General features: G+C 40.0%; 1 protein-coding gene across 2 annotated transcripts in view; it reads left to right on the forward strand.

Moving 5' to 3' along the window:
* MYLK4 (myosin light chain kinase family member 4) overlaps positions 1–15,322 on the forward strand; it is a 61,330-nt gene that overhangs the window by 29,593 nt on the left and 16,415 nt on the right. For both annotated transcript variants that reach the window (XM_066186981.1, XM_066186975.1), the window contains exons 2-5: positions 10,412–10,478; positions 10,931–11,405; positions 12,223–12,242; positions 14,977–15,082. In XM_066186981.1, coding sequence (XP_066043078.1) covers positions 10,412–10,478; positions 10,931–11,405; positions 12,223–12,242; positions 14,977–15,082 — 668 coding nt within the window. The remainder of the gene's footprint in view (positions 1–10,411; positions 10,479–10,930; positions 11,406–12,222; positions 12,243–14,976; positions 15,083–15,322) is intronic.

Below are 15,322 nucleotides of genomic sequence, written 5' to 3' on the forward strand. Positions count from 1 at the left end.
CTTGGGTTTGTTTTTCTAAAGTTTTTGAGCAGGAAAACATCATGTGAAGGTATTACTGGAAGCAGCATTCTTGGAAGAAAAAGAAGCACTGCACCCAGTATTACTCAGAATGGCCTGGTCAGCAAACTATCTTCTTTCCAGCTTGGTTACCCTAGGGCAACCCCACTTCTTAGATAGACAAGAAGCATTTGAGCCTTCAAAGGAAAACTATAAAAATATCAGTCAGTGCTGAGTAGCAGCAGAGGAGCATCTTGTAAAGCTCTGTCAGCTGAACTGACCAATCTGTCACCTTGTCAGGATATAAACTGTGCAACCTTGTTTCCAGAGCATCATTAACTGAAGAGAAAAATAGTTTCCTTGCCAGAGAAGACTGACAACAAAAATTGTCATTACAGGCCCTTCTTGAACATCAGGTTGGACTGGTTTAAAAAAGGGAGTTTCAACAGGAGAGAAATTTTCTTGGTTTCTACAATTATTTTGATAAGAAAAAAAATTTTTTTTTGAGCATCTGAGTTTAGGGCTTCTTTTACTTTTCCAAGCATCAGTGAAAACATCTGTTGTAAGAGCCCCATTGGAGTGGGACCTACAGGTCATCTCTGTAATTCTGCTGTCACTGCAGTTTGTGGTAGAGACCTACTTATCTCAGTGAAAGTACATATTCATCTAAATTATTTATAAATGTAAACTGAATCAGACCTGGCATGTTAATGAACTAGCACCTCCTGGAGACCAGATTAGGTGCAAGGTTCTCTGCAATAGAAACACGGGGTTGGGGAAAGGAGAGGACCTTGCAGGCTTTCCTAGTGAGTTTGTGGGAACCAATGGGTGTAGCAGAACAGGAGGAGCTTGTGGTCCTGACAGGTCTGAGGGGAGCCAGGACGGCAGAGATGCAGGTGCCCCCCAGGGAGAGTTCAGGGCTATAAAATACCTGGAAGCAGAGGCAAGGGGCCTTGAACATGATGGAAACAGAGGTAGCCTACGGACAAGGACCCAATAAAGAGAGTAGCAAGTGGAGTCTCTGTCTTTTTCGAACAGCAGCTACATTTGTAATTCCCTCACTGATTCATTTTTGTTTAGGCAGACTCTTGGCGATGTTGAGTGGACTTGGTAGGAACTTGTCTAGCATGTGGGCTTAGGAAAGGCAGCGTGAGCATGTCTGGAATCATGCTGGTGATATTATTATGTTGTTTATATTTTGTTTGTTTTATGAGATAGCATACATATGTTAGCTTGTCATCACCTCCTCTCTGTGTGTTTGATTTATTAGAAAAGGGCCATCATAAAATTACCAAGCTATCCTGTGAACAACAGTTGGCTTTGGGAAACACTTAGTCATCTTTGGTTTAAGTAAAAACAGACTTGAAGTCAGCCCTGCATTAGGAGTAACAGAACATGGAATGATATCCTTCAGGAGAGACTGCTGGGCTTGGCTGTCAGCTTAGCAGGAGACAGTGTGTACCAGCATTTAGGGCAAACAGACTCTCCTCTGGGTGAGAGGGAAAGAACAAGATCTCTGAGCAAGTTAGTCAAAATACTGGTCCATGAGACACTGCGAAGTTGGTTGCTTGTGCCTCCGTATTTAAATTAGATCTACATTTTTTTCTATAGGTTTTATATAGTTGTGATTAAAGTTAAAAGAAAAGCAAAGGAATAGAAAAATAGGGGATTTCACCCTTGCAGAGTTTCACACCTGAAATGCACCACTAATATCTGGTGACATAGCGATGAACAAATTTACTCAATTGTGCAGATACCAATCCTTGCTTCTCTTAACAGAATATTCATTCCCATCTCTAGTCCCACATGATGATAGTTTTGAAAAGTGCTGATCCCGTAGAAGTGCAAGCTGCCAGGCAGCAAGAACAACATCTCTTGTATCATAGGTAAACTTCTTGTGGCAACACTGAGCAACCTTCAATCCCGTTAGACAGGCACAGCCCTATTCTGTTTCTGTATGGCCACGAACAAGGCAATCCATTCACTGCAGTTAATTCAGAAGGACAGTGCCCACTTCTGTACACGGCTAGAGTTGATCAGATATTTTGGATGATCCTGTTTGTCATGCACCCTGCTGCATCTATGAGTAAATGCCATCTCTTGGTTCTAATAGCTGCCAAATGTTAGTCTGTTCGCAGCCTGGTTCTGCAAAATAATCCCACCATAACTTAAAAAATAATTACTAGTAGGTGGGGTAGTAGGTGGCCATGGGTACAACTGGATAAGGCAGTGAATAGTATTGACATACTGCTCACCTGCCTTTCCATCCTTCCTTCTCTAGAGAGATGCTGCTCTTTGCTTAATGTAGTACTGGTTTTTAATTTTTTCCTAACTGCCTCTTTTTGCAGAGCCATATTATATAGAGAGCTGTGAAAGAGACAGAATAGAGAGGGAAGAGGGGGGATGAGAGAGAGATAAAGAAGGGTTATTAGCAGCTGGGATGTGTAATCTCTCTCTCAGCATCATCAGCAGCTGGAACAGTTTCCTAATCATGGGCTTCATAGGCACATTTTGTGCTTTTGCAAAATATAGGGACTACTCTCCTCTGAAGCAAATTTCTGCTTTCCTGCCTTTTACTGCCATCCTGAAATACCCCCATTGCCTCATACAGGAGCTTAGTTTATTTCTAGTTTGGGTTGAAGTTGTAATATGGTGTAGCTTGGAGACACTTCATGCTTTGTTGATGCTGCCAAATGTGTCCCAGCCATATTCCACTGAGTGCAGCATGACCTTATGACCACATGACTGAGAGGAGTAGTGTGTATTACTTGTCATTTAAGTTATTTTGTCACTATTTCCACTCAGGGAAATCAGCAGTTCTACAGTAAGTGTCTTTAAAAGCCTTGAGGTTTTCCTCAAATTCACTCTTTTAAATAGTCTGTGATAATCCTATTGCAAAATGTTCCTGTCTATAACTCCATTTTCAGTCCTACTTCTTCCACTTATAAAGGAAGAAGGTAATATAATACTTCACTTATTTCCTCCAAATTAAAGGGTTTAGAGATTCTATACTATTAACCTGCAAATACTCATCTGGAGAGTCAGAAAATCCATTTTGTTGCCATCGTAAAGTAGAGTTGAACATTTGCCTGCAGGTGTCTGTAACTTTGGTTTCCTGACATTTCTGCAGGCTTTGCTGTAGGAATAACAACTATTAGCAGTTTGGGGCTGTTTCCCAGACTAAAGACACACCAGTGGTGGGAGCTGTGTTTTCTGCTTGAAACCTCTGTACCTCCTGTGCAGGCATCACACTGCAATTGCAGGTCACTGGCTGATTTAGTAGGAGCCCACAATGAAACTGGTGTTTGCCACATGTGTTTTAAGATCCATTCAGTCTCAATCTATAACTGTTCAGATTCCTTCTTTTTGCCTTCAAATACAGATCCCTTATGTATTACTTAAATTCTCTCCAAAATGGCCATGTTCTGTGTATTTTTCATCTTTCAGCCAATGTAGTGGTTTGAAAGCAAAACAAATGAGAGGCTCCAAGTCAGAGATACAATTTAATAGGAAAAAAGGAAAGAAAGTAAAATAAAATAGATGCAATAATACCAAAGACCACTGACAGAGTCAGAATACAGCCTGAGTGGAGTGATGGAAGCAGTCCAGATGAGGTGGTCTTCCTGAAGCAGTGATCCTGTAGAAAGGTCTGGTAGCTCGGGTCCTCTGGGAATCCAGTGGGTAAGCGCCCCTCTGGTGTTCAGAGTCTCAGCTTATATCCAGGCTGGAATGCTTGGTTCCTCCCTCTGGGCGGAGCATCTCACAATGGGATGGTGAGTCATGTGATAAGGCCTGATGGGCCCATTAACAGGAGATAGTCCAGGAGGGGGTTATCTGTGAGCTGTGTAGCAAAGGTGCTGATGGGCCCATTAACAGAAGGTAAGCCAGAGTGGAGGAGGCAGGGAGCACTGCCTCACCTGGTTTCAACAGTTCATGAAGATGGTGATAGAATATACTTCAACCCAGGACAGCCAAGTAGGTAGGTTGTTTTTTTTTTTAACATCTATTTGTGAGAGTTTCTGCTGGGCTTGCTGGTTTCAAGGGTAGCGATTTCTACAGAATCTCAGCAGATAAGTTGTCTGTTGCTTGACCAATGCAGCTGGTCAGCACCCACAGGTGCCATTATACTTGGGAATGCTCTTCTTTCCCTCAAGACTGATGCCTTTACTTAAATATGTTATTTGTAGAAGAATTTCACCTTTTGAGTAAGTTGTACTGTATCAGTTAAAACTCTCTCTCTGACTGTCTACCAGTCATAAAACTGGTATGTTTGCTTAGGACAATATTTTCATCTGGTTTTACCATGTTCTCTTCCTTACTGGCAGCCACTGGAGTTGTTTCATGCATTTTCAGTTCATAATGCTGTTTAACTTTGTTTCCATTTACCCTCAGAACTTGCTATCTGTGATAAAATATTCCCTGCGTAGGGTCCCTTCCTAAACACTGCTGGGTTTTTGCTGTCTCTACAGCTCTGAAAATGGTGAAATCAAAGTAGGCACAGCTAATTTCTAAATAACTACATGCCACATTGGGTGGCTTTTGGGGCATGATGTGAATGCCTGTGTGTTAGAGCGACAATTCCATTACAATTCCTTTGCAAAACTAGGGAGACCTCATGATGAAGATAAAGATATAACTAGTAAGTTCAGGAAAGCAAAGCAAGGCAGCTCATCAGAGTACAGTACTGGAAAAGCAGAAAGTTCCTCAAAGAGGTGAGATAGCAGTAAGAGGGATTTGCTCGGGGTGGAAGTCCTTGTCTGCTGCAGCCATCTAAAATTCACCTTTTGTAATCAGATATCCTAGACATTTAGGCAGTTTTCTGGTAACTACTTCTCTCAGCCCTTATCAGAAAATGCAGGGGTACCATGCCTGAATATTTCCTCTGATAGGAGAGTGCCATTCAACTCAATGTGGAGTCTCCACCGCACCGAGTTTTAATAACAAGGCTGTCTGCTCTGGAACACAACTAATTTGGTGACATCCTGGAAGAACCCTGGGTTTTGCATACACGTGCAGCAGTGAGAAGGAGCAGAGATGGGTGGCTGGGCAGCAGCCTGGAATGGGCCCCATCACATTCCAATAGCTGGGTTCTTCATGGTGAGGTGACACAGAACCATGGTCTGTCTATAAAGGGAAAATTAAAAAAAAACCCAAGCAGGTCTTTGCCCTCAACCCAAACTGCCTTCTTGGAGTCCAATTCAAAGTGAGTCATCAATGCTGTAGGAGACGATTTCTTAAGTTTATAACCCTTTGGATGGAAATTTCCCAACTGTGTGATTTTGGAGAAAAGCTTAGGAAGGGCAGTTCATGAAGTCTGAAGATATTTGCCATCCATACCATTGCCTGCTTGGCTCAGCTGAGTTAGTTAAGTTGAGAAATACTCTCTTTACACTGAGGCTACTTAACTGATACTGTAATTAAAAAAAATGCCTGAGTAGTTTGACAAGTGGGTGGTTCATGCCCACAGTTAAAAAGATCTGCCAGTGATTTGGCTTTCATGATGGATTTTTTTTTTCTCCTTTCTCAGACTGTGACAATAGTGGAACCCACTTAGGAGGGTGTCCCATTTAATAGTAATGGTGAAAATGTGAAGAGTAGCACATGGAAGACTTTTGAGACTATGCACAGGTGCACATGAGGCACATGTGCACCCTGTCAGTCATCACATGTATAAGGAAATTGAAAAGTATAGGGAAGGGAGAGATGTGATGCTTTCCAATGTGTTGGTAAGAAAAGCAGCTGAATTCTTCAGTGCTTGTGCTTGCCTGATATTGCCTCTGATTTGTTCAGATAAAAAACTCAAAAACAACAGTGACTGGTTGATTTGATTTCCCAGATACAGTGAAAGGACATGTGTCAAAGCCAGGTAATGCTTTGTGCTCTGGTCCTAGTCAGTGTCTTGGTAGCCTGAGATTTGTTGGTGAGTATTACAGGTCTCTGTATTCCAGAGACATTAAAAGTAAACCAGTCAATTGGAGTTAAAAGATCTACCTCCAAAGCCCTTCTTAGGCCTGATAATGACCCTGTTAAGTGACAGTGACTAGATCTCAAGACTAAAGTAAAGACGTTTAGAATCAACTCGTCACTGTTAGTGCAACCTGTTGCACCTTCACTTGGGCCATGGGCTTTGTCAGGAGCCTGTTTGAATGAAAACCTTTTCTACTCTTCAGTGTAAGATTCCCTGTTTTGAGAAGAAGGGTCTGGCAGGAGGAAGCATCCATTTGAAACAGGACAGCCACAGCTTCTCCAGCACAGTGGGTGGGAAGTCAGCAAATTTTAGTGGGGAATGAACAATGTTTTGTCTTCACTGATTCTCATCTTCTGCCCTAGGATGATGTTGCTCTGAGGGATTTTTTCATGCAGAGGTTGTTACCTCATTACCTATGTATTTTCAGAGCAGCAGGTTACATAGAACTTCTCTTGTATTTTGTATTGGGGGAGTCATGATTCTCATGATTCAGAGCTTATTTTTTGTGGGTGATTAGAAGATGTCTCTGGATTGAGTTTGGATTTTACACAAGAATGATTTCTTTATCTAGTTCAAGGAACTCTGTATAAATCATGCAAGAGTCAAAATCTTTACCTGAAGGTGCCAGCAGTTGTTATAGTGTACCAAAAAATAATGACATGGAAGCACATGCACCACCTGCCAATAAAAGCAGAATTCCCATGTGTGTGGTTTTTAGCATTTATAAGTTTGTAGCAAAAATACTCTCACTGAATATTTTACACTGCTGGAGGGGAGAAAGATGTATGTATTGAAAAGGAACACGAGAGAGGAGGTGGGGATGGATTCCAGCTTTGATGGATGGCACAGGAGGCATCATCACACATGTGGTTGTCCCAAGGTCTCTGTGTTCTGTTTTGCACTCTCCTGAAAACTCACGAGGAGATACTGGGAGCATCCTCAGTGGCAAAGCCCATGGCTGAGTTCTGGCTCTTAGGGAAACTCATTAATTGCAAATCTCAAGTAACTTAATAATTTTGATAAATGACTGGTGATCAAATCTTACACCAAACCAGGTTATCTTGCCATAATACAGCTCTGCAAACTATCAAGAATATGAGAAAGTGACACAGAGTTAAAATGTGGTTTAGGCACCTGCAAAGGTTTGTGTCTTGGTATTGGCAGATGGAAACTGAGGATAATGTCTTGGTATCAAATAAAATGTGGTGGGGTGATAAAGGACCTCTAACTGAATGGTTGGAGCTTCTTTGTGAGGTCATTCATTACAAAAATTTTTGCAGTAGGAAAAAAAAAGAATCAAAGAGTTTTATTAGGTGAATAAAAAAAAAATCTTAAAGTTAGTTAAAAAAAACATTCCAAGGACAGGACTGCTGCAGTATAAAGAAGGAATTTAACCATGTAGAGGTTATTAAAAAGGAGTCAGATGTCTATAAAATACTTTAATTTCTTGCTGCATTTGAAATTTTAATTACAATATATTATATTTATATATATTATTGCTTTTTGCTTGATTTTTGCAGGTTTCTAAAGTCAATTTAAATAATTTCCAAATTTTTTTTTTTCTTTTTCATTGGTCTGTACTGAAGTTTCAGCCTCTGGACTATCTCACATTATTCTGCTGGGCTTTTATTCTGTCTCTCTTACTTAGGGTCTGGCAATACTTTATGAAAGAATATGTTTAAGTCTAGAAAATGTATTTTTGAAGACACAATACAAAATTGTGTAGATACAGACATCTATTTGCTGTGGTAAACTTTACCAGGTCACAACACAAACTTTCATATTTAACCTTTTGTGAAATGAAAATGTAAAATTCATTGGAAGCTTATGGTCTTGAATGACTAGGAAAAATTACTCTAGTGCCATTTACCTAATTTTACATTTCAGGTCATTAAAGAAAGGGCGAAAATGTTTTCTACTAAGAAGTATGGATTACTGTAATTTTTGAAAATACAGACTAGAAAAAGTCATGTTATCTAGGTCTGGGAAGAATAATACATAAGTAAATAAAATATGATTAGAGATTAAATTAAAAAGACCCTTAAGAAAGCACTAAAAGAGCGAGGGAAGAGGAGTGGTGTAAAGAGTAGTTAGGTGGGATAGGTGTCTTTAACAAACCACCACACCTTTCAGATGAGATTTTCAAAGAGTATGATGGCTTTTGGGAATTGTGGGTTCTCAGAGCAGCTGCTCAGCTGCCTGGGGCTGGACATCATGCATCCCCCTGAGAAACTGCAAGGAGGTCTTTGTACTGCCTGTGGCTGGGCTGGGAAGGATACATTGACTTCTGTCAGCTCCAGAGAACCTGGCAAACCTCCACCCTTTAGAGGGAAGAAATAATGGGCAAAAGGTCTTGATTTTATTGCCAGGTCAAGATTTGACAAGTTGAACTCACATGTTGCTACAAACAGCAAAATGTGGAGAAAACTGGGTTGTTCATGTATAGACTACTCATGTATTTACAAGTATTTCAATATCTAGTTCTTGTACTTGTATTTCTTACTCTAGTGCACTCTTGTTCCTATATTTATGGGAAATTGATTCTGAAGAATGTCAGTAAATATTTCATATGTATGATTTTTTCTTTTATTTAAATTAGTATGATCTCCTCATCTCCTGGTGAAATGTCAGAGATCAGAAATGGTGCTTGAATAAACACAGTAGTAATTTATGTAATGCCCTGGCAGTCTCAGGGATTCAGCACTGTCCAGTGTTCCTTCCACTAGATGGATTTTCAAAAGCTGGCTTCTGTATTTCACACCTGCAAACTACAGCAATATTTAGTTGGAAGTGCAGTGTGTCTGCAATTAATTCTGAATGCAGAAGTGAAATCTGGCCTCATGCATCAAAGAGCTTGGAGGCCACTTTGCTGGTTATTTGCTCAGCTGACTGTGTTTGATCAGAGCTGATGTCCTCAGTGGTATGGAGAGGCTGACATACTTACAGGAATGCGAGTACAAGAATAAATAAAGTCTGCAGCTTTTTTTTTTTTTTTTTTTTTTTTTTTTTTTTTTTTTTTTTTTTTTTTTTTTTAGTGCACAAGTTGATTCCCTGTGTTCCATCTGGCAACATTACATATAAGTTCTGTGGGAACAAGGCTCCAATTTATATTTCAAAGGTATTTACCTTGTTGTATTGTGGCCTTTTTCATTTTGTGGCCTGCAACTTCCTGTGACAAACTGCATCCAAAATAATTGTCAGTCTCAGGTCTTATGCTCATATTACAGTTCCCTTGTCCCTTGCAGATCAAGATTTTCTGAACAAATCCCTCCATGCAGTTACTTCCAGTTTGTCTCAACTCTTCTGTCTTCTCATGGAATTTCCTTTCCATTGAACTCTGTTTATAGTGGATACATGTTGCTTTGATTTCATGCCTATTTTCTGTATAGGCTGATGAAATTAAAGTTTTAAAAAAATAAAGCATATTTATTAAAAAAATAAAGCATAAAAAATGTGGAGTAATAGGACTGGTGGTGCCCAGAGCTGTGGGAATGATCACACAGTTAAGACACTCAAAATTTAAGTGCCTGAACCTGTATGTTTTGTTAGGATATGTAGAATACTACTTTAGCTAGTAGTCCCTCTGGAAAATATTTTGAGGTGAAAACATTTTTCACACCATGTGGATCTCATAATAGTAATGACTGTGCCAGTTTCATAGCATTGTGAGAGGAAGAAGGTGAAAAAAGGAGCACCGAGCAACAGCAGATACCATGTTGTGCTGTAGTTACCTACTGACAGGTGTAGGAGCGGCCAGGAAAAAACACACCCAGCACACAGCATAGAAACAGTAGCTAATATCCACAAAGGAAACAGTAATTGCAGAGGTTTTATGAGGACCTGGATTGGTGTGAAGCACCTCTAGGTGTCACTGCAACATTGTAAAATGTAGGTCAAAGAAGGGTGCAAAGCTGAAGTTACTGCTTTTACGCTCCAATTCCTGGTTACTGTCTCGGTCAGACCTTAATGAATGGTTGCATCATTAAAGAAGTTATTACCAAATGCTGATTAAACAGCAAGGAACTTTTTGATAAGTGGTCAGTAAGATCATTGCTGAACATTTTACTAGAATAATAAATATTCTGAGATTTGGTTTAACCTATTTTTTTTTTTTTTTAACAGCAAGAGCTAGGGCAGGGCAGCAGTTGTTTCCTGGATGCTTCTTTGGTTTAGTCTCTGAGGTTCAGTCCTAATCTTTTCTAGGCTGTTTCTATGCCAACACTGATGCTGATTACAACCAAGATAATTTCTCTTGCTTTGCACTGGTATCATTTCAATCGGCTTGTCGTGATTAAAATTAGGACCATCATTTCTAGGAAATGTGTGAGTTAGAAGACAGAGTATTTGCATTTGACCAAAACCAAAAATCAGGCTGCAATTTCATGAGGACCAATACAACATGCACACTGTATAAATTGACTAACACGTCCATTGTCTTCTCCACAGGTCATTAAAGAAAAGTCACATTTCACTGAAACAGAAACAAAAGAAAAGAAGCCACCAGATTCAACAGGTTAGACTATTTTTTTTTTTCTCTGATCAACTTCTAGTTCCTAAGAAAAAGCACAGAAATAGCCAAAACGTTCCTGAGCAACTCCAGTGAAGTTGCTTGGGTTACATGTGTGCTCATCAGCATGAGTGAGCACAGGGTATCCAACTGTTCAATAAGGTGCTTTGCATGAGGAGTTTATTAACTTTGACTTGGGTGACAATAATTTCAAGTGAGAAAAAAACATTTTCTAGTGCTGTGTCTCAAAGAAAGCATTTGTGACCCATGAAATCCCAGTTTTAAATAAGTAGTCTGCTCTTGCTTAGGAGACACTTATACTGACCTTGAAAGTGGGAGAAGGAATAAATTGTCTCGTTCAAAATTCAACAGAAATTATGCTAAGTGTGCAGCCTGACTTTAATACTTTTACTGACTATCAGAAAACCACTGACATATTACTTTGTTATCTCTTATAGATGGGGACACCCAGCAGAGTCAGCCCTGCTCTCAGGAAGAAGAAGTTGATAAGCTCAACAAGGAAAATGCCAAGAGGGAAAGTTCCGTTCTGCTTGAAGTGAATTCTCCAAAATTTCATACTGAAGAGTCAGAGGAGAAAGAACAAAATTTGTCTTTAGAAAGCAATTATGTATATAGGAGAAACTCTTTTCAGGAAGCCATCACTCCAGAAAAGCAGCAGGAAGAAGGTACTGTTGATGATGGTTGTCAAAAACTAACCGTGCAGGAGATAGAGAGTGAGTCTCCAGCAGATGAAGAAAAGAAGAAGGAACATCAGGTGCCTGAAGATGCACTTGGGAAACAACAAGAGGAGAAAGAGAATGAAGGAGAGGAAAATGCTGATAAGAGTGAAAAAAGTGCTGAGGAACCACCAACTCCTTCCCAAAAGGAAGATAAGGCAGAACAAAGTGATGATGAAGAGGTGTCAGAGGGAAGGTAAGGTCTGAAACTCAAACTATACATTCTGAAGAGACCCTTGCTTCAGAAAAATGTGTAGTTCAAATTTCAAGTCAAAGTGGCTGATTAATATAAGTATTGGTGAAAATTTAGCCCAATACAAAAGTGAAAAATACGTTTATGTCTCTGATCTAAGTGAAATTATACTCTTAAAAAAAAGACAGGCAAACAATCCACCACACATGGTATTAGCAGTGTGCTGTGGTTGTTTGCTTGGGAAATATGTTAGGAACATGGGAATTATGGTACCCTATTCTTTATTTCTGAGGAGAAAAATTATGTTTATATACTGCAATGTCATATAACATCAGCAAAATAGATTAGGTCATCTGCTGACTGGGAATTAACTTACTGCAAATGTAGTAACTTAAGGGACAAGATAAAAATGTGAACATTTACCCAGGAAATTGACCTAATAAATTCGTTTATTGCAATTCTTTCTTTGCTGGATTTAATATAGAGCCTTTCAGGGATAAACAGGTTTAAGCTCTCAGGAATCTGTATGAACAAAGGGGAGTTCCACTGCTCTCCCTTGCTTTAAAGGTGAGATTGATAGACTAACGTCATGTTTAGAAGAACTCAGGTGAGGTTTTCAGGAACATTTGGCTGTCATGATTAATTTAAGGGCCATTTTTATTTCTCAGTGTGAATATTAAAGCAGTTAATTTTACACCATGAAACAAAAAAGCTTAATGTTATATGAGTGCAATATCTGTGTAGGCATATTTCACCTATGTTTCTAAAGTTGCTCTGCTTTAAGTGTACTCTGCACTAATACCATGTTTTGTCCTTGCAGGTGTAAAAGCTGCGAAAAAGGTACAGGAAATTCTAGTTCAATCCCTGGGCAGACCTGCCAATTTGAGCATAGTGGTAGCAGTGAGCATCAAGTACATGATGAAGGTCTAGTCAAAGATGACAACAAAAAGAGCAGAGTAGTTGCAGAAAGTGCCGATGGCATAAGTAAAACTATAAAAAGCTCTTAAAGGAAGTATCCTAAAGGCAAAGCATTTGATTCCCCTGGTATTGCAATGATGAAAAGAGATCTGTAGAAGAGAATGACTTCATGATTCTAATTAGTAGGGGATAAAGCTGTGCATGATAGCTCTGATGGGAAACATTTTTTTTTTCCTCATCTAAAGCTGATGAGAAGTAACATGGTTCTGCTTGCTTTCATATTAGTGTCTTCTGCTCTGTCAGAAATTATTCAAAATTAATTTGCTTCTGCCACAACTACTCCACTAACACTATCCTCTCTCCCTCTTCCCTTGACAAAAGAGCTAAAATCACTAAGTATAGAGTGGAGGGAGAAATTATATCACATGCAGCAAACTTGGTTGACCTGTGGAAGTGTTGAGAATGTGTGTTAACAAGGAATCTGCAATGCTGTGGACATAGCCTGAAAAACCAGCTTGCTCATGTTCATACCATTGTAATCTGAAGTGAGAACAACTGCAGGCTGCAGAGTAAAGAAATACAGACTTTTGTGTGGAAGCCTGAGTGATGCTGTTGAACAGTCAGATAAATGGTGCTCAGTCACCGAACTCTGAAGCAGTGCTCACCATGGTGAGGCAGAAATTTCTAATATTAGACCTTCATCTTGAGAATTTCAGTGCCTATTCCTGTATATGAAATTATGGCATGTGAAGAAGTGGCCTGAAAGACTTGGAAATATATGCGTGTGCATGTGCATACACAGGACTCAAGATGAATTTATCTGCTTTGGGAAAGGGGAGAGAGTGTGGGAGGGAAACACTTATTACAGGTTTGTGCTAGGTTTTTCTAGCAGAAAACAGGAGATAGCAGACTAAAACTATAAAATCTGTAAACTGTTGTGAGCTCTGGGAGATTGCTATGGATGATGTTAAGGTTGTAGTGTTTCTGTTGGAGCATCTTTGATCCGTAAGAGGAAATTGTCCTTGGCTAGAGAGAAATCCCCTCTGGTTTGCCAGAAAAGAAGAAGAGAGGGTCTGTCATGCAGAACATCTTGAAGGCAAAAACTTAAACATCATTTTGAAAAGCAGTCTGGTGTCTTTAAAAGAATATTTCCTTGCCCAAAGTCTCGTAATGTTTTTAGCTGAGCTTTCAAAAAGATATTTTCTTCTGTCACTTACATGCTGGTGCTGATGGAGTCCACGTTGTTAGAGTCAAATTTTGCCTTAGGTTAGAGGTTTTCTTGGCATTTTGTGGGCCTCGGTAACGTGCAAAGACCCATACTTACAATCGTGCAATTCAAACTGCAGAATCCCAAGTAGCTGGCAAACTTCCAGAAGCCCCAGCTTTTCACAATTCCTTGACCATGAACTAACTTCCTGACCATGTAAGTTATTAACACTGTCAAAAAAAAAATCTAGGTACACAGCTGGTGTCCTGGAAAAATGGGCCTTGACTGTGAATAAGGACAATCTACTGCCACATTAATGACCAAAATGTTCCTGCCAGCTACATGCTGTCATGGGGTTTCTTGTTTGTGTTTTTGATCATTTTCACTAGAGTAATGAATGGTTTTAAAATTGCTCAACAAGCCCCCCACAAAAAGGAGCTGGCATTCCAAACCAGAGAGCTCATATTGAAACACTGGGGCTGTAGCCCTCCCAAATGGTTGAAGAAGTATTTGTCACCTTGGTCAGCCAAAGGTCACTCTCGGGAGTATCAATCAAATGAAAAACAATGTGGGTATGAAACCGAAGACACAACAGTCTGCAAAAAGTCCAAATTAGACATGGAGGGCTGGTCTTCAGCAGGGATTTTGACATCAGGATGGCAGAAAGGTCCAGCATGTGGAGGTCCAGAAAGTAACACCTGGGACCTGCCAAAACTCCATAGCTGCTGCAGTACAATGTCGGGAACCTGTGCTTCACTTTACCTTTTATCTGCCATCTTTTTTTAAGGACAGAGCAGCATATGACAGTTACCATATGTCCTGAGCCATACTGGAAACCCCAAGTGCTGTCTGCCAGGGTGAAACTCCCTCATGTGCACAAGCTCTAAATGTGATTTTTCAAGGTGATGACCACACTGTGGAGAAGCACAAGTTTTGTCAATCAGTTGAGAAGCGATCCTTCACCATCAACACCAAAAGCTGGGAAATAGCCTCTCTTAGCTGGGCCTGCAAGAGAGTTGTGTCTCTTCCTACCCCACTGCAGAGTTACAGTACATACTCTTGTATTAACAGTTCCTGAGGAGGAAGAAATATTTAAAAAAATAGAGATTAGGCTGAATTGCAGAGGCCCCTTGTGAGTATGAAGCTACACTGGTATAGTCTAGTGGTCTTCACTTTGCTTCTCCCAGTTGTTGTACAAAAGATTATAACTTAAAAAAGGAGTCCTTGTCTTGGGAGTGTAGCTCCCCAACCACAATCTCTTTTTCTGAGCCAGAGCTTCTGAAATAAAACCCTTGTTCAATAATAGAGAAAGACCTATCTATAAAGCTTACAGTAAGTGTATTCAGTTCTTAAACGAACTTATCTGGGGAAAAGAGGAACTAAAATATGGGCTAGACAAGCACTGCATGTGACCACTCATATGCTCTCTGTCTGTTTTGTCTTTTTTAGATGATATTCCTACTCCACCAGCACCATTTGATCACCGGATTGTCTCAGCCAAGAGGGTGGGGATCAGCAATTATTACAATGTCAATGAGGATGAAATTCTGGGAGGGTAAGTCAGGTGAAGTAAATCAACTTGGAAAGCAAGGCACAAATTTACAGCCAAGCACCTGGGGAGATGAATGGAGAAAACATGCCCCACTAGAGCTGAAGTCATGAAAATCTAAGCTCTTACAGTGCTTTATAGAGGGATGAAAAGAGGAGGCTGGTTTTACAGAGTGAGTGAATTTTGGCTTACTATTTGGGACCAGCAGACTTGGCCTGTGTTTGGCATTGTTCTAGGCCAGCCAGA

The sequence above is a fragment of the Chamaea fasciata genome, unplaced genomic scaffold, assembly GCF_029207755.1.
Source record: "Chamaea fasciata isolate MVZ Bird 193981 ecotype frontalis unplaced genomic scaffold, bChaFas1.0.hap1 SCAF_1, whole genome shotgun sequence".
Taxonomy (NCBI): domain Eukaryota; kingdom Metazoa; phylum Chordata; class Aves; order Passeriformes; family Sylviidae; genus Chamaea; species Chamaea fasciata.